At 37.1% G+C, this 24,665-nt stretch overlaps 3 protein-coding genes across 9 annotated transcripts in view; 2 read left to right on the plus strand and 1 right to left on the minus strand.

Moving 5' to 3' along the window:
- The first annotated feature begins 2,195 nt into the window (after nt 1-2,195).
- LOC125675477 (serine protease inhibitor dipetalogastin-like) lies at nt 2,196-10,119 on the plus strand. Of its 2 annotated transcripts, none has more exons than XM_048913200.2 (10): nt 2,196-2,432; nt 4,756-4,978; nt 6,332-6,466; nt 7,175-7,324; nt 7,446-7,571; nt 7,694-7,819; nt 8,385-8,510; nt 8,628-8,753; nt 9,127-9,246; nt 9,758-10,119. In XM_048913200.2, exons 1-10 carry the CDS (start codon nt 2,360-2,362, stop codon nt 9,903-9,905), a joined length of 1,353 nt encoding a protein of 450 aa, XP_048769157.1. In that variant the 5' UTR covers nt 2,196-2,359; the 3' UTR covers nt 9,906-10,119. The 2 variants fall into 2 exon arrangements, with proteins under 2 accessions (XP_048769157.1, XP_056013868.1); XM_056157893.1 differs by lacking the exon at nt 9,758-10,119 and adding an exon at nt 9,455-9,482 and having other exon boundaries at nt 2,216-2,432.
- Nucleotides 9,969-21,944, minus strand: LOC125675475 (uncharacterized). 6 transcript variants are annotated; one of them, XM_048913197.2, is made up of 9 exons: nt 21,863-21,944; nt 19,396-19,437; nt 16,431-16,560; nt 16,158-16,326; nt 14,868-15,059; nt 14,051-14,292; nt 12,168-12,374; nt 10,494-10,731; nt 9,969-10,293 (listed from the first exon to the last, which is right to left on the minus strand). In XM_048913197.2, exons 2-9 carry the CDS (start codon nt 19,408-19,410, stop codon nt 10,152-10,154), a joined length of 1,335 nt encoding a protein of 444 aa, XP_048769154.1. In that variant the 5' UTR covers nt 19,411-19,437; nt 21,863-21,944; the 3' UTR covers nt 9,969-10,151. The 6 variants fall into 6 exon arrangements, with proteins under 6 accessions (XP_048769154.1, XP_056013866.1, XP_056013867.1 ...); XM_056157891.1 differs by lacking the exon at nt 19,396-19,437 and adding an exon at nt 21,467-21,534 and having other exon boundaries at nt 21,863-21,911; XM_056157892.1 differs by having other exon boundaries at nt 19,396-21,060; nt 21,137-21,909.
- LOC125675481 (uncharacterized) overlaps nt 21,836-24,665 on the plus strand; it is a 7,777-nt gene continuing 4,947 nt past the window's right edge. The window contains exon 1 of the mRNA XM_048913205.2: nt 21,836-22,129. Within this exon, the coding sequence (XP_048769162.1) occupies nt 21,986-22,129 (144 nt within the window). The 5' untranslated portion in view covers nt 21,836-21,985. The remainder of the gene's footprint in view (nt 22,130-24,665) is intronic.

Genomic DNA, 24,665 nt, shown 5'->3' on the forward strand with positions numbered 1-24,665 from the left:
TTACTGATTGTCCATTCTATGTTGAAGAGAGAAATATTTTTTTAATGGTATATACAATCTCAATTTTTTTTTTATCTATCTAACAAATAAGGACAGCTTTACTTGGTTGATGATTAATGAAGACAAACCAGTAATTGTCAAATTGAGTGAATATTTAGTGCAAACTTTCAGAAAAAGAAGTGATGCTTTAAAACTGCAAAAATCATTATAGTTTATTATTCATATGTTGGTATAATACTGATACTGTCCATTTACTTGTGTATACACATGATTAGCAATTCATATATGTATGTACTTGTTTCCCCAATATGCTGCATCCACATGCAGTTTGCAGTCTATGTAACCTGTAGTTAATGTTGTAAACTTTCTTTCTTTTTTGAATTTCCTTCTTTATAAAATGTCTTACTGTTATGCCCTCTGGGCCCAAAATTGGAATAAACTTATCTTATCTTATCTTATCTATACAGGCACGTATAGCATAATTTTTTTTTAAGTAAGGAAGGGGACAGCTGAAGTTCACTTCACACTAGCATTAAAAAATAATGAATTTAATTGGACACTTCTGTCCAAACCTCAAAATCCTACTAAATCGTAGGAAGGGGGGGGGGGGGGGGTCACTACACCTATTCTTCAATTCCGCACTTCACTCATAAACTACCTTTCACTACTAGTTTAAGAAAAGGGGGAGGGACAATCAATCGAACTTTGTATGTATAGAAAATATGGGGTTTGTATGTTAAAATAACGGGAAAAGTGAATTGTAAAAAATGGGACAGACCAAGCCCCTGTCCATCCCAGCCCCCTGTTTCTACGAGCTTGATGTAACATTTATACAAAATAGTTTAAGAAAGGATTTCTTCACTGGGATAAAAGTATCTGAGCACCACAAAATAATTTTAGATGATTCCGTCTTTGTAAATCTAATTATTATTTACATTGTATCCATGACAGACAGCAAATTTCACATTCAACTCCAACAAAATCAGACAGCAAATATAACGGAGAAATCTGCAATCAATCTATATTATATAGACATTGTTATACATACCAGGGCCGTAAATTACATGGAGGCGGAGGAGGCAGTTGCCTCCTCCAACTTTTGAGCCAAAAAAATTAAAATTTAAAGTTCATTAGAATTTATGTTGTTTCCAATAACTAAGAACATGATACCTCCCTTAAAAAGCATTCCAAATCTTTCTTTTAGAATGAGTTAGTCAAGTAACATCTTAGAAGGCCCTAGAATCAAGGATTTTGCACGAAACGTGTTCAGTGTGCACAAAATGTGCTCAGCGTCTGGGGGCCTGGGCGGCCCCCAGACCCCCGCCTAATTTCCTGCCTCCTCCAAATTGAAAGTTAATTTACGGCCCTGCATACATTGTACATCACTTCAAAGTGACATATATATCCATTTGGGCCGGGTGTTAATTAATCTATTGATGTAATTTGTAAAATGTTGTGAATTTCTGTAAACACATGTCATTATAATAAATTGTTTACATACAATGTTCTTACATGTACGTGTTACCTGTCAAGGCTATTCACACAGGTCAATTGAAAACGTCAGTGTGTATGGACATTGTGTTTTTTAATGAACATTTCTTGTTTATAGTGCTTATGAACAGTAGATGCAGAACAAGAAAAGTATTATAGATCATAGCCCATGGGACTGTTCTCCTTAGAGAAGTGGACAGGCATAATCTACACATAAAAATACCCCCACCCACCCCACCCCGTTCTACGTGTCTGACCTATTAAATACAATTAATACCCGTATATCGTAGTTTCAATTGGTACGATTTATTTGTTTAAGCTACTGCCACTTAATTCAACAATATATAGTATTATGTAGGTTTTTTGGGGGGGGGTGGGGGTCCCAGCGCATCCTGAAATCCATAGCGCTAGATTGATATTTGGATCAATAAAGAATATTTCTTCGAGAGCAGACGAGAAACATTGGTACAAAGTATGAAGCCGCCCAGGAAAAGAAGATAGAAAATGTTGAAAGACGCACCCCGACCTTTGCAAGATGAACTTCTAAAATTTGAACTATATACTTTTCAAATTGAACGAACTATTCATTGTCATCATTGACTAATGCATGTACTTTATATGACTTCACTTGTTTACGTGGATAATAATGCATTATGCTTTATCAATGCACACGTCGGTATTAACGCAAAATATTTATACAATAGTTGTTTGGTTATTTCATGCAAACGACAGCATATTAGTTTTATGGATTGGTTAAAGTCGCATCCGGACGAAAGGACAAGTCAGTACGACTTATGAAAATGCAGTCTTCCTGTCTGTCGCTCCTAGTTCGCACAATCTAGAGAGGTGCACGTGAGTGAGAGAAATTATGTCGGTGGACGCTCTTTGGTTTCTTGTGGTTGTCTTGGCAATTTGTCCGAAATTCGTGACATCAACTCTAGGTAAATAGCTTTTTAAATTTAAGGGGGGAGGGTGTTAGAAGCATGCAATTTTAATAAGATATACTTAGTGATATGCCGAACTTATTATGCAATCATAAACTGGTAATCAATAGATTCGCAATTCAGAAGGGAAGCCTCTGAAAACATTCTTGCAATATTGATATACGCGCACCAAGCGAGTTCTCAAACCTCGAACATCTTGCCGAGTTTTGTTCTTGTAGTTCGAGAACAAATCTACAGGCGGACAGGCACTCGTGTCAAGGTTTGAACACTCCAATAGATCAGGCACGTAAAACGGGAAGGAGGATTTTTGCATGCAGAGTAAGATAAATTAGCAGTCCCCTACACTTTTGATATACATATAGTAGTATTTTTATCGAATGATTGATATGTAGTGAAGGGCGACCCCCAGCCCCGATTATTAGGATTTTGAAGTTTGTCGTTTAATTTTCTTATTTGCTTTTTTAAAAATTATTATTATTTATTTATTCATTTTATTTTATCATTATTTTTTATTTGCTTGTCAAGAATTTTAGACGAGTGTGAAGTCATCTTCTCTAATGACCCCCCCCCCCCCTTCTCTCCCTACGATGCTACGTGCACGGAGATATATCTGTTGTCGAGGAAACACGTATTAAAATACCTTCATGCAAACACGTTCTTGTTGTTCGTGAAACTAAGAATATATCATTTCAAACGCGCTCTTGAATAGGCCCGTTACCTCATCGCGATACCGCCGTTACTGTGGAATAGATAGCGATTCGACTCCATATCATATTCATATTGCTTATAGATATTTCTTATAATTATATGCATTTATCTTTGAATATACAATTAGGTTTTTCTCTCGTTTTATGCTTGTATGATACATGTACGTATGGATTATCCCACTTCTTTCTTCTTGTTGCTCATCCACGGGAAACTGGAATATTGGAATCTTGTACCTTATACCATCGTCGGAAACCCACGGTTGGTCGCTCTCCGTTTACCTCCCGTGGGACACAACGCCGATATTTTCGCATAACTCATCAAAATGCATGATCTCACGTGACCTATTGAGGACCAATGTAGTCTGGATCATCCCGACGTGGGGGAGTCGGAGTATACACAAACGTCGGGATGATCCAGACTAGGACCCATGGGAATCGCCGTAAGTATTCCCAGAGTTCAAATTGTCAGCTGTAATGGCGGCGCCCACGAAAGTGTGTGTGTTTTGTTGTGCCACTATCAAAGATATATAGCATACTACCCAAAGTCTTCTGCGTCTCCGCACACAGAGTTGGTTTGTGTGCAAACGACCTCTGGCGAAAGTTTGAGATATATAGATGAAAACTCCAGACTTGGCACCCAAAATGGCTGATTAGTTTGACTAAATACTTCACTTTCACACGTGCCACCCCCCCCCCCCCCTCCGGAAATCCTGGATCCGCCTCTGGTATGTTTATTATCATGACTGCTTCATGGCACGTGAACGAAATCAGTCATGCCTGATACAATTTAAAAATTAGATGCAAATTTGAATTAAAATATGGTCTTACAATCCCGTTCACATGTCATTTTGTAATTAGCGTAGGTGAGACATTAGTAAGTAGTGTTTACACGAGAGAGGTATGTAAAGAAGGTCACAATTACTGGCTCAAATTGTGCCGACAACACAACTGGAACAAATTACGGCAGTACTTAATACGCAAGTAAGTTTAACATACATATATAAACCAATGAAATACCATTAAGTCTGTTTAAAAAATACATTGCTCCTGCATGATGGATAAAAGTGGTGAGACTACGAGTCCTGTCAAACGTGTAGACCTGTACATAGACTCGTACGCAGTAGTAAACGGCTTCGAAAGCATGTTTTTCTATGCTCCCGAGGACTGGAAATAAAGGGCTCTTTCATTGGTCGAATATCGCAATAAGGAATGGTAAAGCGACCAATCGCATATAGAAGCCGAGACACATCTTCCAGCGAAAATACTGGCGGTGTGTCCAACGGTAGGTAAACGTAGAGCGACCGACAGTGGGTTTCCGACGATGACCTTATGTACACATGTCGTCTCTGGCAATAAAAAACAAACAGAGGTTCCGTATCACAACAAATTAGCACGATTAAGAATCATCCCTGTTTTGGGTCGATTCGGTAGCGTTTGTTGAATTTTTTTTTATACATTCACCGTCGTTTACATTAGAAAAGGTATATTACAGGGCGGTAACCATGGCAACGCTTTAAAATCACTTATCCATCGAACAGCCACCGGTATTTTTCTAATTTTATACACAATACCATCAATCTTTCGTAATTAAGTTGAATAAGTTTTTCAATCAGTTGACGAATTTCACCAACCATCACCTGAAAACGACAATGACAACACACTGTCACCTAAGTCGAAAGCAGTCAGTTCCATGCTTCAGAAGTTGGACAGCGGGAGGAAGGTGGCGCACCGTCCACGAAAAAGGGTCTGTTCGTGGTGGTGTCACGGAAGACACTACCGGCCTGTGTGTGGAATTGACGGTGTGACGTATTCCAGCCAATGTATGGCCCACTGCCTGTGAGTGAAACTATCTTTATCTCGTTTCTTGTAGACAATAGTTGTAGACAATACTTGTAGACAATAGTTGTAGACAATAGTTGTAGACAATAGTTGTAGATAATAGTTGTAGACAATACTTGTAGACAATAGTTGTCTTGATACATAGACAGTGTCTCAAGTAGTTATTTTCATTTTATTTCGATTAATGATGGTTCTTAAGAGGTGCTATTTCTGCACTGATTGGAATTAGTCGATAGGCTACGGGTACTGTAACCTTCCCCCACTTTTTGGATAATTTTTTTTTAAAAACAGTTGAGCACTACAGTCCAGTCTCACTTTCCTGAAGGTGGTACCCCGCTGATTGGTGCTACACACAAACGTTGTACACGAGAGAAGCGAGTTCAACAGCGGTTCCAGTTTATGCTTTCGCCAGAGTGCTCGTGCAGAGTATCGAGAGCGAGAATCTGCGAAAGCGAGATTAATATTTTGGGCGAAAAAAAGGTCTTCAGTTGAAACACTCATTAAAAAAATTCATGATTCCCTGAGCTGGTGTCAAACTTTTAAGTGGTTCATAATAGGATTTATCCATTATTTCTTCTCTCCCTACGGATAAGCACGGTAGCTACCCGTATGTCCCCGTAAAAAGTACCCGTCGGTGCCGGCGTGATCACGAAGCGTACGGAAGATCACGGTTTTTGCCGGTCTTTCATGGTTGTTTCACGGAGATACCCGGATGTTCACGGATTATCACGGTCTTTTCCCCTAGCGTTTATCGTGACTGTCCGTGTAGTTACGGGGAACAATCCGTAGACTTCCGTGTTTTTCAGCAGAAAAGTTTCGTACACGGAAGACCCTGCGGGGACTTTACTTTACGCGGATACTTCGGTGGCTACACGGACCTCTCGGTTGATACATGGAATCTCCACATATCAATACGGAGGATTTTCTTCCGGGGAAATTAAACATTTCTTTCTTTCGGATTGGCTTGACCACGTCGGATGGTCCCGGACGATGCCGGATGCATATACGGTTTGTACACGGTGATAACGGATTGTTACGGACCATCACGGATTGACAATCCGGCGCGCCCCCAACTTCCGGTGTAAGAGGAGTAATTGCATAAATATAGGCCCATGCATCTTACGATCCATTCATGGATTCTTTAAATTACAGTGTAAATTTCCCCAATGAAGCATTAATCAGCTGGTCCATTACCCGCTATGTACAACGTTTACTTTTGAACTACCATAAGGTCACAAACAATCTAAAGCAACCAAAGATATCCCACAAAGTTTGGTCGATACTGTGCGTTTGTATAATACGACCCATCGTTTCTAATTGATGTTACCCGCCATTTATATTGCTATACAGAGGTGTTAGGGAGGCGTGCAACCACCAGTGTCCTTGTCACCCTCACTCCATGTGCAGTACTTGTGGACAGGAAGTGGACCCAGTGTGTACAACTAATGGGGAGTCCTACAGGAACCCCTGCTGGGCTAAATGCAGGTCTGTAGCTCTCAAAAATCTTACCATCTGAACTTTGACAATTACAATCTTGAACATTTGTCATTTTGGCCACGATATCTTTTGAGTCATTTCAATGTTCAAATTAATATATAGCAGCATAATGGGCTAATTTTATAGCATACATCTATGAATGCAATATACATCAGATTTGTTTGTGAATCTTTATTAGTTGTAACTTGAAATGTGAGAAGACTTTTTCCTCAACCCTACTTAGATAATGATAGGTGATCATATTGTGGTCAACACCACCACCTACAGTACGTACTGTACGATGTTTGTGACGAACAGCCTAGTCTCGTAGCTCTTAAGTAAATGGCTACCCTACCAATCTATGGAAATACGCGCTCTTTAATTTATTCATAAGTCGAGACACACTGGAGCAAGACTGATAACTGAATGGTATAGCGAACAATTCTGTCGATTATCAACATATACCCATCTTCTACCACATCTCTGTAGGGACAGACAAGGTAAAAGGGCGCGGGGGTTAAAAGGAAGAGGACGAGGGGAAGAGAGAGAGAGAGAGAGAGAGAGAGAGAGAGAGAGAGAGAGAGAGAGATGAGGAGGGAGGGAAAAGTATTCAATTCAATCCACCCCAAAATCATTTACCACGATGATGACCGTCGCATGGGAGTACCAGATATGTTTTTCCAACATTCTAACAGCTTAAAATATTGCAATCTCCAGCTTTGCAAACGTGGCGTGCACTGGACCATGTCCATGTGTACCAACAACTACTTCAACTACACCCGCTAGCTGCTCGTGTCCACCAAGTTCCGGTCTTGTCTGTGGATCTGATGACGTCACTTACGGAGGAGAATGCCAGGCCAACTGCGGGTAACCATTCCTCAATCGTTTTGCAGATGTAGTTTTTTGTCATTTATTTTTTTTTTTAAATGAATTCTTTCTAGATATTCTGCTTCTAATTCTGTAAATTCAATGTCATATTTGATGGTAGCGGTGCAACGGTCCAGTGTGAAGGAGCCTGCCCCTGTCCTGCTCCCTGTGAATGCCCCATTGAGAGTGACCCAGTGTGTACCACTGACAACAAGACCCTCATCAACCCTTGTACCGCCACGTGCTTGTAGGTCACATTTAATTCACATTACTTCGCGTAGTGATACAGTTCATCGGAGGGCAACATTTGTAAAGAAAGAGTTTCGAACCCGTGAAAAGTTTGTTATCGTCTTCGGAATCTAATTTCAGGAATGAAAACATCGCATGTAATGGGAGTTGTCCATGTCCGAAACAATGTCCATGTCCAAAAATATACAACCCTGTTTGCGGTACAGACGGTATCACGTACGCCAACCCATGTCTTGCACAGTGTCAGTAAGTTTGCTCCTTCTCCATGACGATTTGATTCAACAGATCCATATGCACTAACGAATGAAGACCTTTTCATAAGTCAAACTTTAATATCTCGAATTCAGATATCTCACAATATTACTTAGCCTTTTAGTACTTTCAAGCATTTTATGATCAAAGAACACACAGTCACCTTCATCATCGAAAAGGTTTAACAGTTGTATCTATTGTTTAAGGTATAACAGTTGTATCTATTGTTTAAGGCTTAACAGTTGTATCTATTGTTTAAGGTTTAACAGTTGTATCTATTGTTTAAAGTTTTTAACAGTTGTATATATTGTTTAAGGTATAACAGTTGTATCTATTGTTTAAGGTTTAACAGTTGTATCTATTGTTTAAGGTATAACAGTTGTATCTATTGTTTAAGGTTTAACAGTTGTATCTATTGTTTAAGGTATAACAGTTGTATCTATTGTTTAAGGTTTAACAGTTGTATCTATTGTTTAAGGTTTAACAGTTGTATCTATTGTTTAAGGTTTAACAGTTGTATCTATTGTTTAAGGTATAACAGTTGTATCTATCGTTTAAGGGCGGCGACGATTGCTTGTTCCGGAGAATGTCCCTGCCCAACGCCTTGCAACTGTTCTGATGTTGTAGCACCCGTCTGTAGCACCAAGGGAGATAATTACACCAACGCATGCCAGGCGGCGTGCGAGTAAGGAGACACATTATATTACTACGCCCCTATTCTTCATACAAAAACTCGTTGTAAATTAGTCCTAGATCGATATGCGTCAATTTGATATATTATAAACTATTACACTATTTACAGGGCGGCTACCGTTGCATGTAATGGAACGTGTCCTTGTACAGAGCCCTGTGCCTGCAGTACCGAGGTGTCCCCCGTTTGCGGCACCAACAACGTGACGTATCCCAACAGCTGTACCGCTAAATGTTTGTAAGTCAATGATGTACATGTGTGCATGTTCCATGGCAGTGCTCTTTATAACATGTAAATCTTTATTCATGAACTCTATATTAGTTTATAGGGTTTTAGAACTTGTAAGGTCGCACCACCCTATTCTCTTTAGAGAAGTGAACAGGCATAGCCTACCGGTACATCCTGGATGTAGACTATGCCTGCCCACTTCTCTAAAGAGATGGACCCCATCCCAAAAACAAAACGCGTGGACCCAAAACTGTGGTATGTGGCGTTGTGCATGAATTAACAACGGAAGTGGTGCGAGTGTTTGGACATTCTAGCTGCATTTCCAGACCTTGATATTGGAACGGAGACTCATTCAAGATATAACTGTGTAATTTGTTTATAGGGATGTGAGTGTGGACTGTGATAACGAATGTCCTTGCTGTGACTGTAAGGGTTATCCGGAGTCCCTCGTGTGTGGCTCTGACGACAAAGTGTACATCAATAGCTGTCAACTGGAGTGTGCGTAAGTCCGACATTCATGTATTGAAACAGTCAATGGCTTCTTGCACAATGTTAAAGTAAAAACACTGATTTGTGTTGTACTCAGCTGTTGGTTTATATAAAAGTAGGTTATTTCTATGCTGTAATTTTCTATGATAGCGAGGTAGCTAAGGAGCGAGGGTAGCTGAAAAGCGAGTTATTTTATTGACATGTGTTATATATTTCTGTAGAGGGGTAGCTAAAGAATGAGTTATTTTATGTATGTGTTATATTTTATCTGTAGAGGGGTAGCTGAGGAGCGAGTTATTTTATCTATGTATGTAATATTTCTCTGTAGAGGGGTAGCTGAGGAGCGAGTTATTTTATTGATGGGTGTAAGAGTTGTTGAGGAGCGAGTTATTCTACTGATGCGTGTAATATTTCTCTGTAGAGGGGTAGTTAAGCAGCGAGTTATTCTATTGACGAGTGTAATATTTTTCTGTAGAGGGGTAGCTGAGGAGCGAGTTATTTTGGTTGGGTTTTTTTTTTTGTAGAGGGGTAGCTTTGGAGTGTCCTGGGTTCTGTCCTTGCCCAAAGAAGGAAAAGGAACAGCGGACGTCAAGCACCACCCAGTCAATGTTTGAATGGTTCCTCTCCTCGGTTTTGGCGGCAGTTGCAAACGTAGATCCCATAGACAACTAGACTGATGAACTCTATAAAATCCTTTCCTCTTGGCATATATTTTTCCTGAAGTTGCATACAACATTTTGATAAAATCATAGTTTAATGTTTACAAGAACCGGTAATACATCTACAATCTCTTCATTGTATAATATCACAGTAGTAAGCCTTGTACATCTGTTCTGTCTTTGTATGCCCTGATTTGATCACCTGATAAAAATGTGAGGTACTAAAATGTCTGTGGATGTCTATGCACTGATGCTACGTTCATTCTCGCATGTAGCAAGGTTTGGAGAAATCACTGGTAATGATGGACTTAATGGCAGAGTATGTTGAGGCGACACCTGCCACAGCCCCCAACAGAATTATCTCGATGTTCATCACTTTCACCCATAGAGGAAGACCAGGACTGAAACAGAGCAGTTTAAACATGTTTAACAGATAGATTTGTAAAGAATGAATAAAGCAACATACCCAGAGGATGACACAACTTAGAGAACACGTAAAAATACTACAGACACGCGTAATTAAATTTAACTATTCAATTAAAAGTATACACTTTTCCTCCATGATTATTTAAAATAAACATATATTTAGAATTATGCATACTTTTCCTTCGCTTGAAGGGCGACATCTTCCTTACTGTTTCCATTAACAATCATTATATCTTCCTGACGAACTGACTTCAGTTTCAAGTAGAATAGAGATGGACAGATATAGGCTAACAACGTCACTGTTGAACCGCCTACTAAGGATAAAATGGCGCCAAATGTTGGAATTGATTCCGCCACGAAAAGAATGGCGGCTACGACTACTGACCTAAATACACAACGCTTCCAGGTAAAATCTGAAGAGAAAGGTCAAAGAAATTATAAATCTTTTGATATATTACACATAAACATATATATTTTACATGTATATGAATAGCTTTAAAAACCAAGTCTCAAAATTCATATACCGATATCTGATATAGCGTTAAGTTTTACAATTATAAAAACTTTCAAAGATTAAAACAATTTGAATATTTTAAAGTAATGTTATTTAAGAAATAAAGATCGCGTTTTCGTAGATGTTGCAAGCTAACTTCCGAGGTCGAGAAATTTTGTTTTGAAATATAAAAATTTCGAGACCGAAGAGGTTATCCTGCATCATCAATAAAAACAAGTACTTTATTTCTATTCTACTTAGTACGGTTCAAAAATATACTGCCGATCGTTTACCTATATAACTACGAAATACGTCACTTCTTGACGTTATGACAGTTTGCGACACGGACAAGGCCTACATGTTTTTTGTCGATGAAAAAGGTGAGATGGTGGGGTAAACTAGATCTATCTTGGAAAAAATATTTCCCGCTCGCGCCGGTAAGTGAGAAAATTTCCCAGTTTACTTTCGGAAGGTCGGTGGTCTCTTCCCAGGTACATTAATTGTATCTGGATTCTCTCTTCCACCAACAAAAACAGCGCCACCAGATAACTGAAAAATTATTGAGTATGGCGGAAAACATCTAAACAATCAATATTTGAGAGAAAGAATAAATATACCTTTGCTAGTATTCTGGAAATGAATATAGTTTCATATATATCATGGTTTTGTTTTTTTATAATTTGGAGGTTTGAATGCTAAAGTATTACCAACAAGAGGCCCAAGGACCAAATCGCTCACCTGAGTCACCTTGGTTCATATTTAAAGATTTTCCCTATATATATGTATGCAAAACTTTGATCCCCCTTGTGACCCCATCCTACCCCTGGGGGCCATGATTTTAACAAACTGAAATATGTCAGAAAGCTTTCATGTAAATATAAGCTTTTCTGGCTCAGTGGTTCTTGAGAAGATTTTTTTTAAAGATGTTCCTTATATATTTGTATGCAAAACTTTGATCACCTATTGTGGCCCCATCCAACACCCGGGGGCCATGATTTGAACAAACTTGAATCTGCAATATGTCAGGAAGCTTTCATATAAATTTCAGCTTTTCTGGCCCAGTAGTTCTTGAGAAGATTTTAAAATGACCCCACCCTATTTTTGCATTTTTGTGATTATCTCCCCTTTGAAAGGGACATGGCCCTTCATTTGAACAAACTTGAAAGCCCATCACCCAAGGATGCTTTGTGGCAAGTTTGATTGAAATTGGCCCAGCGGTTCTTGAGAGGAAGTCGAAAATGTGAAAAGTTTACGACGACGACAGACAACGGACAAATTTTGATCAGAAAAGCTCCCTTCAGCCTTTGGTTCAGGTGAGCTAAAAAGTTCTAGACATTGTAGAATTTTGTCCCTTACGTTTTGGGACCCGGGCGTAGTGCTCCAGCTCCTGACAGAACGGGTTAATGACTATAAGAAATCCCAGTATTAAGTGGACCGTGATCATCACCTCCACGATTTGATTGATAACGCCGCCATTTGGCATCAGGAGAATATTGTCTTTGACATTCTTGCCGTAAATAAAGTATGAAACGGTGGTTATAGGCAGGTACATCAGCATCACAACTACAAGAAATAAGTACATCAACATCACAACTACCACAAACAGGTACATCAACATCACAACTACAAGAAATAAGTACATCAACATCACAACTACCACAAACAGGTACATCAGCATCACAACTACCACAAACAGGTACATCAACATCACAACTACAAGAAATAAGTACATCAACATCATAACTACCATAAACAGGTACATCAACATCACAACTACCACAAACAGGTACATCAACATCACAACTACCACAAACAGGTACATCAACATCACAACTACAAGAAATAAGTACATCAACATCATAACTACCACAAACAGGTACATCAACATCACAACTACCACAAACAGGTACATCAACATCACAACTACCACAAACAGGTACATCAACATCATAACTACCACAAACAGGTACATCAACATCATAACTACCACAAACAGGTACATCAGCATCACAACTACCATAAACAGATACATCAACATCATAACTACCACAAACAGGTACATCAACATCACAACTACCACAAACAGGTACATCAGCATCACAACTACAAGAAATAAGTACATCAACATCATAACTACCATAAACAGGTACATCAACATCACAACTACCACAAACAGGTACATCAACATCATAACTACCACAAACAGGTACATCAACATCACAACTACAAGAAAAAAGTACATCAACATCATAACTACCACAAACAGGTACATCAACATCACAACTACCACAAACAGGTACATCAACATCACAACTACAAGAAATAAGTACATCAACATCATAACTACCACAAACAGGTACATCAACATCACAACTACCACAAACAGGTACATCAACATCACAACTACCACAAACAGGTACATCAACATCATAACTACCACAAACAGGTACATCAACATCATAACTACCACAAACAGGTACATCAGCATCACAACTACCATAAACAGATACATCAACATCATAACTACCACAAACAGGTACATCAACATCACAACTACCACAAACAGGTACATCAGCATCACAACTACAAGAAATAAGTACATCAACATCATAACTACCATAAACAGGTACATCAACATCACAACTACCACAAACAGGTACATCAACATCATAACTACCACAAACAGGTACATCAACATCACAACTACAAGAAAAAAGTACATCAACATCATAACTACCACAAACAGGTACATCAACATCACAACTACCACAAACAGGTACATCAACATCACAACTACCATAAACAGGTACATCAACATCATAACTACCACAAACAGGTACATCAACATCACAACTACCACAAACAGGTACATCAGCATCACAACTACAAGAAATAAGTACATCAACATCATAACTACCATAAACAGGTACATCAACATCACAACTACCACAAACAGGTACATCAACATCATAACTACCACAAACAGGTACATCAACATCACAACTACAAGAAAAAAGTACATCAACATCACAACTACCACAAACAGGTACATCAGCATCACAACTGCCACAAATGTGGGAATTTGTACATGACAGCACTCAGAGATTTATACATGTTTTGTATATTCATGAATGAAAACATTATGCTTTATAGTATTATATATAGTTTAATCCTTTCAATCGAAATAAAAATTGTAAAAATCATAGCTATATCTGTGTATGTTGATTAAATCTGCAAACCTATATATCCCATTAGCACTGCCCATTTGAAATCGCTGGGTTTCCTCATGTCTGTTTGGAAAGTAGGAAACGCGGGGTGACCTCCGAAAGCGAACACAATCGTCCCAAAGGCCATAAAAAATTGCTCAAACTCTGTCCGTGAGTGCAGAACCGGGTTGTATGTGCCCTTATCCATCGCAACATTAATGATGAGTAAAACGCACGCAAGTGCTGTAGCAACTGTTGCTCCCACAGCAACTGGCCTGTTAATGAGATGCTAGCAATCAAAGTACTGAAAAGCTCTTAGGAATAGATCTGCCGTAAAGTTTCTGGTCTAGATATGTTTCGAGTGATTATTACACCGTACATAGAGTTGTTTTATGTTTAGAACTAGTATTCAAACTAAGTCTTTTCAATGCAAGACCTTGTCTGGATTCTAAAAAAACCCAAACAAACGTAAGGCAAAACTTAGACTTAAGCCTGAGATTTTACTCAAAGTTTGACTGCCGATATAAAGAAAACTCGGCAGTTTGAGATTTTTTTCGATACATCTAAGTTGATCATCATGACTTTTGACCTCACTACTGCCCCCCCCCCCCCCCCCCCCCCCCCCCCGTTAGAATATACATGATGAAATATCTTTTACTTGTAACATGGAAACCACCTTTGTCCATAAATGTATGAACTGACATACACCCTGTCTCTCTGTCTGTCTGTCTGTCTCTCTCTCTCTCTATATATATATATACAAGTGTATATAAATATATAAATATTCATTGGTTAGGCGAGGATATGAATCGGGAGAGGGGTATATAATATCTTATGGCGCTATCCTTACCAGAAATCGGCCGGAGTACCAAACCACGTAAGCGGACAGATGACCGCCGCTAAAATGACTAGCCAGATACAGAAAGACACGTCCGTTTCTGTCCAGTCCTTTATCAAGTCATGGACATTCTCCGACGCTAAGAGCAGGAAAACTGTGGATACTCCAAACAGGGTGAAATTGATGGAAAAAGAGACCACATATCTACAATCAACGTGCCAAAAGTACTAAAATGAAAGTATTGGTTACAGGGCAAAATTAATGGTGATATACATGTATTTTAATAGAGGACACATATAAATTGAAATACTGAGGATCAGTGCCGGGGAGGTAAAGGTTGCTATCGCGCTCTTTTTAGCCGAGTATAACATCATATCACGGACAGTTTAAAACTATTTAAAAAACCCAACAAATTTCGCCTTAAAGTTAAAGAGATATCTCTATTACATTTTCTAAACGAGATATCTCTTTAACTTAAAGAGATGTCTCTCAATGTTAAAGAGATATCTCTTTTTCGAATAAATAGTAAAACGGCTTGCCATATAAATATAATACTGAACATGAAGACTTACAACGTGATGTACTCGTGATTAAAACTGAAATATCTTCATCCACACACATTTGCAAATTTATAATAAAGAAATCGCACGCTCGATCGGTAATCATGACGTCACGTATTCAGAGTTCTAAGAAAACGTTCCCTGTGGTAGAAGAAGACCGAATAATCAGACCAAATTTCTACAATCAAAGTACTGAAAGTACTCATTCTAAAAATATATATTCACTGAATCACTAAACATATAGTATACTTTTCATATTGGCATGTATGTAGTTACTCGGATTCAACAAAATGGCTTGGTAACCATAAGCTAACAATTTCTTATTCACGAAGGTCTAAAATTCTAAACCTATAATGTATCTGAGCAACGTTAATCCATGGTGCATTGTTATTGCAAATATCATTTAATATCTTAAGAAATGCTAGTCCCCCCGATTCCATTCTTTATACCTTAAGCCTGTTCTCCAGTTTCTAACATTTTTACAGTGTAAGACTATTCATTTACATGTAGTACTTAGAACTTTCGATTTATTTACGTATAATTTGACATTATTACTTGATAACTTTCTATTGTATATTTTTGATATTACTTTCAATTTCATTTATTTGGACTACCTTTGATTTCATTTACTTTGTATTACTTTTGATTTTATTAACCTGGTAGCAAGAACTGAATAGAAATTGTGTTCGCTAAGAATTTATGGAAATGAAAATTTATAGTCTAAACATCTAAATATTCTGACCTTCCTGTCTTTCCGAACGTTTTTTCTCCGAGCACTGGGTAAGGATTCGGACAATGAAGCTTATACTCTGGGTACCTCTCCTGCACAATAAGCCAGGCCTGTCCAAGGATGCTCCCTGTATATGATGATAGGAGTGCGCATGCCACAATCAAAACGAGGCCGATCCAACCTAGAACAGGAAAAAGTTTATTTTGATGCCTACCTAACAAGGATTATGTCGAGATTTAATTGATGTTACTTTCTGAGTCGATATTTATTGCATGCGTTCCCTACCTGAGTTATCAATAGCTTTAGGGAGGGCCAACACTCCTGATCCGGCAATTTCACCGACAATAAAGAATGCAGCAAACGGAATGGACAAACCTTTTGCGTGCATGTGATCATGGCCTCCGACATCGCTCAACTATATGTACATAGAATAAACAGACGGTATATTAAAATGCAATAAAACAGGTCCAGAAATCTGTAGGGATTAAATCCGTCCTTACAAACACAATGCACAACGAAAATCAAAAGAAAAAAATTAAAGAAACTTGCCAGCAAATGAGCAACTGAATTGATTAATTTGATTTTCGTTATAACACACCTTGTCATTCATCAATACAGATTATGTTTGTCATTAATTAAATGGCGTCGTGTGTCGGTTGCGGATGCAGCTTTTTGAAACGTTACTATAACGATATACATGTATTTACTTTTCCATTGTTTTTGTCTTTGATATCCTTACCTATTGAAATGATAGCCATTTCATCGTGAATGCGATGCAGTTGTGAACAATGCGCGTATGATGTTGATAAATATAGTACGTCTATTTTAACGGGTGGGAATTCCGACAGAAGTGAAAGTAGAATGTAAATAAACAAATGAATTTCATTTCGTAAATTACCCCTCGTCAGAATTTATTTTGGTGTATCTACTCAGTAGAGGTGTACATTTCATAAGAAGTCTAAATAATTGAATAATAAGAGTCCATTGAACGTCGATGCAAATGAACAGATCCAATATTCATTTGTCTGCTCTTTTCCCGAAATTTAAACACAATGTACTACATTTTTGAGAACTTCTTAGTGAATGGTGAATAAAAAACTTCCAAACTCTACACGTTCTGGTTCTATTTAGGCCCGAAGGAAGTTATTGCAGGGAATGGATCATTCTTTTTTTTTAATCAAATATCAAAAACGGACCTATTCAATGGAAGTAAATCATATTAGAAAATGGAACCTCGGTTTCTCCAATCCAATGTCCGTAACTGTCTTTAGAACCAATTGCTCGTCAGTGACAGGAGTGAAACATCTTGCCCCACGCGGAAGTATTAGTTTCTTTTATGTGATATGGTAACATGCATACATATCTACAGGACCGGAAACATATACTATGGGCGAATATAAACTTACTTTTCACTTATTGATTGGTCAAACGATGTAGATGTCCAATCTACATCTAAGGTGAAACTGTCTGACACTTTGTACAGTTATATTCATATTGCATGGCAAGGTAACATAGATAGAATGGGTACTAATGTGATTCAATGATTTTCAACTTTCTAAATGCAACGATAGATTAGCAGAAATTTGTGCAAACTTTCCAAAAAGCGTTACATGCAAGCACAGCGTGCGAAAGCGTATACTAGTCTGCTGTAACCAAGTAACTGAATGTATGAATGTGTAACAGCATAACAACCTGGAAGCGACTTGCACTGTACCCTACCTAAGATATATATATATATATAATTGATTGACAAATCTTTATCCACCTCCGAAATAAAATCGGGAAAAGGTTGTATACATAATTTACAACAAACATTATAATACACTCTTAAAAATGTGCATAAATGTCATTTTAAAGGGCCAAATTATATCCATACCATACTAGGTCCTTTGAGTGATCGTCACGTGACGCTGTACATCATATTCCACCTGTTTTTCCTTCTTTTTTTTTTAACATTTGTAAGGAGTAATGCATACATTAGTAACACTACCCCCCCCCCCCCCCCCCGCCCACAATGTATTTTTGTGATTTGGCTATGAATACATTCGTAGAAATTTCTTTCGTAAGTTTGTTATTTCCTGGGAACAGAGAGGTGGAGGGATATAATATTTGTAGTGATTTGTCCGTTCTCTTGATCGTACATATACATTAGCTCGTGTGTAAGTTTGTTCCACCTTGTGTTGTTATCCCCACCCCCACCCCCACCCCAAACAGCAAGGAAAACGTATGCAATATTTAGATAGGTTTGGACTTGAGTTCTGTAGTATTGTCATTTCTTATGATTTTCGACACTGAAAGAGACATGCAATCAAACAGGGAAGCTTGGGTTATAATGCTTGTTATTGAGCCCCAGTGTGTTAAACTTGATTTTTTCACTTAAAATATATAGCATACTTATGATTTATTCGCATAAAGTCGATTTGTCTGTTGGTGTTAACGCAACATAAGCAATACAAATTAGTTACCACATCATATAAATACATACTCATGTTTCCTAACAACATAGGTATAATAAAGTAAAATGCTAGTATATTGTTAATAAATACATGTATTGACATTTTGCACAAATCATTATTTGAAATCTGAGAGTTTAAAAGAACATATTAGAAGTGTTGTCAGTTTTTAGAATTGCACATGAGTTAAAAAAATTTTGTCTTAAAATTCCTAATGTTGAAAATGGAACATAAAAAAGTGGGAGTTATAGATCAAATTTTTGAATTATTGGCCAAAATATTAAATTTTCACACAAAATTTCAGCTAAATTGTTTTTTAGAATGGGTATTCTGTTTGAAAAAATATATCAACCAAATCAATGAATTTACATAATTTGAATTTGAGTCTTTACTACTTATATCATAAATTACAAAACTGAAACACACGTCTAGGGGTGTAAATATTGACAGTGTATTAGATAAAACAGAAACTTTATCTTGCAGATTTAGAACTTTTTGATTAAACAATCCTTCCTCTACAAAATATAGTCCTTTCCAAACGCTTTCAAATTTTGAAACGACGTGATGTTCAAGTAATACATGCATGTTTTAATGTTTGTATTCCGTTAATTTGTTCATTCAATAAAATATAATATGAATAGGAAAACTGTCGAGTGCACCTAGACTAAATGAAATGTGATTAACTTGCGATGAGTATTGTTACAAATGCCGTACTGTACATATAATAACTTGAATATAGTTGTGCAAGGATGTGCAACCTACCCGCGTAATGTTTTTAACCTCCTGAACGTACTTACTTGGTTATCGGCCATCAGCACATTTGTATTCAAACTTATTTACTACAATAGATATATAAGGACATGTATAATTAGCTATTCCCTCTCATCAAAGTAGCTGAGGGATATTGAAGTAAATTGTCCGTTCGTTCGTGTGTTCGTTGGTTTTAAAAACCTTCACATGATTGTAAATATTTGTATTGACGGCCCACTTTACCACGATTTTACTACGGATATGAGAAAAAATCAATGACATTCTTTTTTTTTTTTTTTTTTTTGGTTCATGCCACTGCACTGTCATTTTCGCTCCGTTTGTAGAGAAGCGGAGCAGATCGTAAACCCTTGGCTAGCGAAGGTGCTGCATTGTCTGTCCTCGACAAGGGCGGGTAGCTACTAAGTATTATGTTGAGATAAGTTTGAATAAGAATGGCCTGATTTTATGAATGTATTAAAGAAATACACACGTTAACTCTGGATTCCCGCCTACATTTTCAACTCGTATATATATTTTAAAATTTTGCTAATGAATTTTTTTTTAATCCAAAGTAGAATTCAGTTGTAATTGATTATCAACTTTAATACCAGTGCTAATTGATTAAATGCTCTTAATTAAAACACCTTTTCATTAGGGGGTAGAAAAATCTGTTCCTTTAAACCAGGCTTTGAAATATCATGTATTTTAAAATGCTTATTGATTAAATAGATGTATGTTTACAGACCAAAACACGGCAACATTTTTTCCACCCTATCATCAATTGCAAATGAGGTTAACCTATGTAAACTGAAGATTAACCATTTTTTACTCAATAATATAAATTTAGTAATCTGACAAATTAAATAGTTATCTATTTATATCTTGCATTAAAAAAATTCCCACTTGTGTTTCACTGAAGGAAAAGATGTTTTTAGAATATTTTTCGTTTTCTATTGATTTCTAATATGAAATACGAGATTTTAACCCAAATTACCTCTCGTTGTTTTGTCAAGTTTTAAGAAAATTCATATAAATATATATCTATATTGACCACAAAAAAAATCATTTAAAAATGATAACCTTTAAAAATTTACCAGAAGATAGGCAGCGAAACAATAATATCGTTCGTAGTTCTTGGTTCATGCATCAATTTATTTGTTCTTGAGGGTAGAATGAGATAACTGATGACGTGAAAACGACGACATTGAATAACGTTTGATTAACACAAATGAATTTTACGTTCCTTAATCTTAAAAAATGCGTTATTTCAAACGAAGTATCACTATGTGGTGCGGACAAACTAGTAACGGAGGGGGGGGGGGGGGGGGGGAGGGGGATGATGGGACAGGAGAAAGGGTAAAAGAGGAAGGGGGTCTAAAGAACTTTTAGTAAATCTGAAATCACAAAACTTTTCCCGATCGAATAAAAAAAATCGTGGTATTTTGGTGATAAAGTCTTTCTACAGTCTGTTGGAATTCCCATGGGCACGAATTGTGTTCCTGTATTAGACGACCTTCTTTTATATTTTATGAGGCATACTTTATTGAAAAGTTTCTACATAAGAAGAAAAATAGTAGGCCTAACAACGATATATCGGTTCAATATATCCCAGAGAACTGAAAACAAAAGACACAATTATCAGAGTAATTTATTATTAGATTAGAAAAGTATTAATAGTAAATGTGAAAAAAGGCTTCAGAAACTGTAGCTCTCTGAAAAAATAATGTGACGAGACAGAGAGTGTCCCGTCACAATATTTTTTTCAGAGAGCTACAGTTCTGCAACTACAAAACTTGAAGAACATTTCCAGATATGAAAGCAATTTAAGTCAACTAGCTGCTAGTCAGAATGTCTGCCAATCTAATCAAAATCAACCTTCTTAGATCCGCGCTATGCGTATAGTATACGGCGCGGATATAAGACTACGGCGCGGATCTAAGATTGGGATTTCTGCCAGCACTGACAGATATCGGATTTTATCGTAAGTAAAATTCTATATGAGAGAGAGAGAGAGACACGCGACACCAACCCAGAGAAAGCCGGAGAGAGAGAGCTTAGCATAATGTAGAAAATTGCACTGTGCATCAGGTAAATCATTTCCTATTTATAGATCTTTACCAGGCTTTTTAAAAAGCGACTTTGATATGTACATTGTACATATATCATGTACCGTACTTAGTATGTATCTGAAAACGAAAATACAAAATGTTATTTCTATATATCTGTTCACCCTCAAAAGAATTTTAAAATATCTAAACCATTAATAGTTATAAAGTTCATATTACATTCAATATTGTACCCTCATCGGTTATCTCGAATACGTATCGGTAAACTATCAAATTTAATGGGCCGTCACGTGGATATTTAGAATAATTATGAAAACTTAAGATCCTGTATGTAAGAAACAATCTCTTTTTTTTTTTTTTTTTTTACCAGAAATCATGAATAATGTATAAAATAACTGTGAAGTAACTCGCAAATTGTTTTCCCAATATAAAGAAGATGAATACTTACCTTAGGTCTCAGATCACATGATGATTGTGTCCTTATCTAGTTGAGTTAGTACACGTACGAGTTGATGATGTGCTTCCTGTAATATCTCGACTGTCATTCTCGGTTCTTTCTAAGAAGGTGAAAATGGAGGAAAGACCGTGGGACCCATTCAAAACCTTCAATGTGTCAGCGGCTGAACGTGATTTAATTGACAGAAGAAGAAAAACGAGGGATAAATTTAGAGCCGAATATAGAAAGATTTTATCAGATCCTCGTACGACAACAGTTGTAAGTTCGAATTTCCTCCTTACAATTTTGTGTATACCCCACCGTATTTTTTTTTTTTTACAGACGCCTGGACATTTGAACTACAGTATCTATTTAACGAATTTTATTCTGCATCTTATTCAAAAACTTGTGAGCTATTTTGTATTAGTTTGGGCTGTATGGATTGGATCGTGGATATATGGTGGTGGTGGGGGGGGGGGGGGGGGGGGGGGGGGGGGGTCAGTGTTTGGAGCGCAGGGGTCCCGGGTTCAATATCCAATCCAGCCATAATTTTTCTCCTTTCCAATTACACCGGGTTTTCAAATTTCTTAACTTGTTACTCAATACTGGTCTGCATGTTTAGATGAACTTGCAATATACAGGTTGGGAACACTTCCCCTATAGCGAGATATTCTCGCAAAAACGCTATTATCCCTCTTTAGCAAGAGTAAATAAATCCCATACAACTGAGGAAAAACACAACCGTCAAGTACATCTCTTAGTGTTTCACGTGAAAAGAAGAAAAAGTGCTAAAATGTCTTGATACTTCTGCAAAATGTATTAATCAAGACAAAAACACTCACAATGTGCATTGGATTTCAGCCTCCTTCCCTCTTACGCAGCAACATTGATATGAAATTTCTTGACTGTGTTGTAAATTTTATAGAGACAAATTGCATCGTGCTGAATGTGTGTTGCACTTATTCAGCATTGCATGGAAATTAGCCATTAGGCCACATTTAAAAATATGTTTGTTTCCCCTCTCCCGACCCTAAATTTCAGAGGAAGGTCGGTAGGTAGGTAAAAAGTTGTTTTTTTTTAGCTAGCAGAATTTTATTTATTATGAAATTCCCATAACCATTAACAATGCCCGATACCAAACGTCGTGAAGCACATCATCCATCATTCCTCATCAAACTCGTATAGTCAGTTCTCGCGTAAATTCTGCTTTGATTGCCACGTTTTGCAATTAGGGAAGGTGTCGATATTTTGGACAGTACTTCATGTATTTTGGAAATGCTCATTATCTAACCACTAAACTTAGGCATTGGACTACATGTATACATATTGGTTGATTCGACGAACATTGGGTTTCATCAGAATTTTCTCTGCTATTTATGCCACATACTAACACTTAAATAAAGTTAGGGAGAATGTTGCAACTATGGACAATGGTGTTAGTTTTGGACACATGGTGTTATAAAATTGGTAAACTCGGTTGCTGTCTTTTATTTATGGTTCACTGACATTTTATGTTTTTGTTTTTTGCACATTATCTTAATTTGTATATGATAGTGATTTTGATTATATTTTTAAATGATATCGGTAGATCTAGTTTACCAGAAAACGTTTCAACGGGACTTGATTTTGCCGATCAAACAAAATGGATGCTGACATCAACCAATCAGAGCTGAGTTACACATGTGCATATAATTAGGTGTTTTCCAGTTTGTAAATATAGCATTAGTTCAGAAATAAGTTAAATTGAGAATGCTTCTGATTGACTGTCAAAAATATCGCATCCGTCCGAAATATCAACACTTTCCCCTACTGAAGAACACAACTTGCACACTGGATGCCCCGAATTCTCTTGTTTCCTCGCTCCTCGTATAGACAACATTTCTCCATCTCGATCTTGCAGATCACTAGTCCGAATTGCGAGCCGAATTCAATGTTAAACTCACTTGTAACTAATCAATAAAACAATCATGATTCTTGTACTTATTAATATCGATTAAAAGAAAATATCAATCCAAAATTCGATATTAAACAGAAACCAACAGTTGTAGTCAACCGAATTTTCACTGCCATTTGATCAAACGAGTCTCGTGACTCAAAACAAAGCTCGACAGTTTGATAAAATGTTTTCAAGAGACTGTTTATGTGATGAAAGAACCCATAAAATCGATATTAGTAAGTACAAGAAGAATCGTTTTATTGATTAGTTATGAGCTTAAAATTGAATTCGGCTTGTAAGTATTTGAAATCAGCCAGAGAATGCCGCCTCCAGCTGGAGGCGGCGAAATTTCTAGATTTTGGACCAGAACACCTCCTGTATTCGTATTATTATTTTTTAATTTTGGATCGAAACCAAAGAAGATATAGAAAAATTTTGTCATTATAAAATACTGATCTGCACCAGAAACGACCTTGAAATTTTCTTAAAATTTAAAAAAAAAAAAACTTCACCAGAATGGCGTAATAAAAACTTATGGGTCGGTGTGAATTTTCAGACTCGGTCGGGCGAGGGGAAACAAACAATATTTTTATTTTGGCCCTATTTTCAATAAAGACTCCAAAACACCTGTTTATGGTAATGTTTACTTTCTCGCTAAAGAGGGATAATCGCGTTTTTGCAAGAATATCTCGCTATAGGGGAAGTGTTCCCATCCTGATGTATGGTTTTTAAAATAGCTGTGAAGAAGTACTCTTTTAAAAATAATTAAATGTATTGATAGGTTGGAACATAGCTGTGAAGAAGTACTCTTTTAAAAATAATTAAATGTATTGATAGGTTGGAACATATTAGTTTTACTTGGTTTCTTATTAACATCAT

The sequence above is a fragment of the Ostrea edulis genome, chromosome 3 (genome assembly GCF_947568905.1).
Source record: "Ostrea edulis chromosome 3, xbOstEdul1.1, whole genome shotgun sequence".
In the NCBI taxonomy this organism is placed as follows: Eukaryota; Metazoa; Mollusca; class Bivalvia; order Ostreida; family Ostreidae; genus Ostrea; species Ostrea edulis.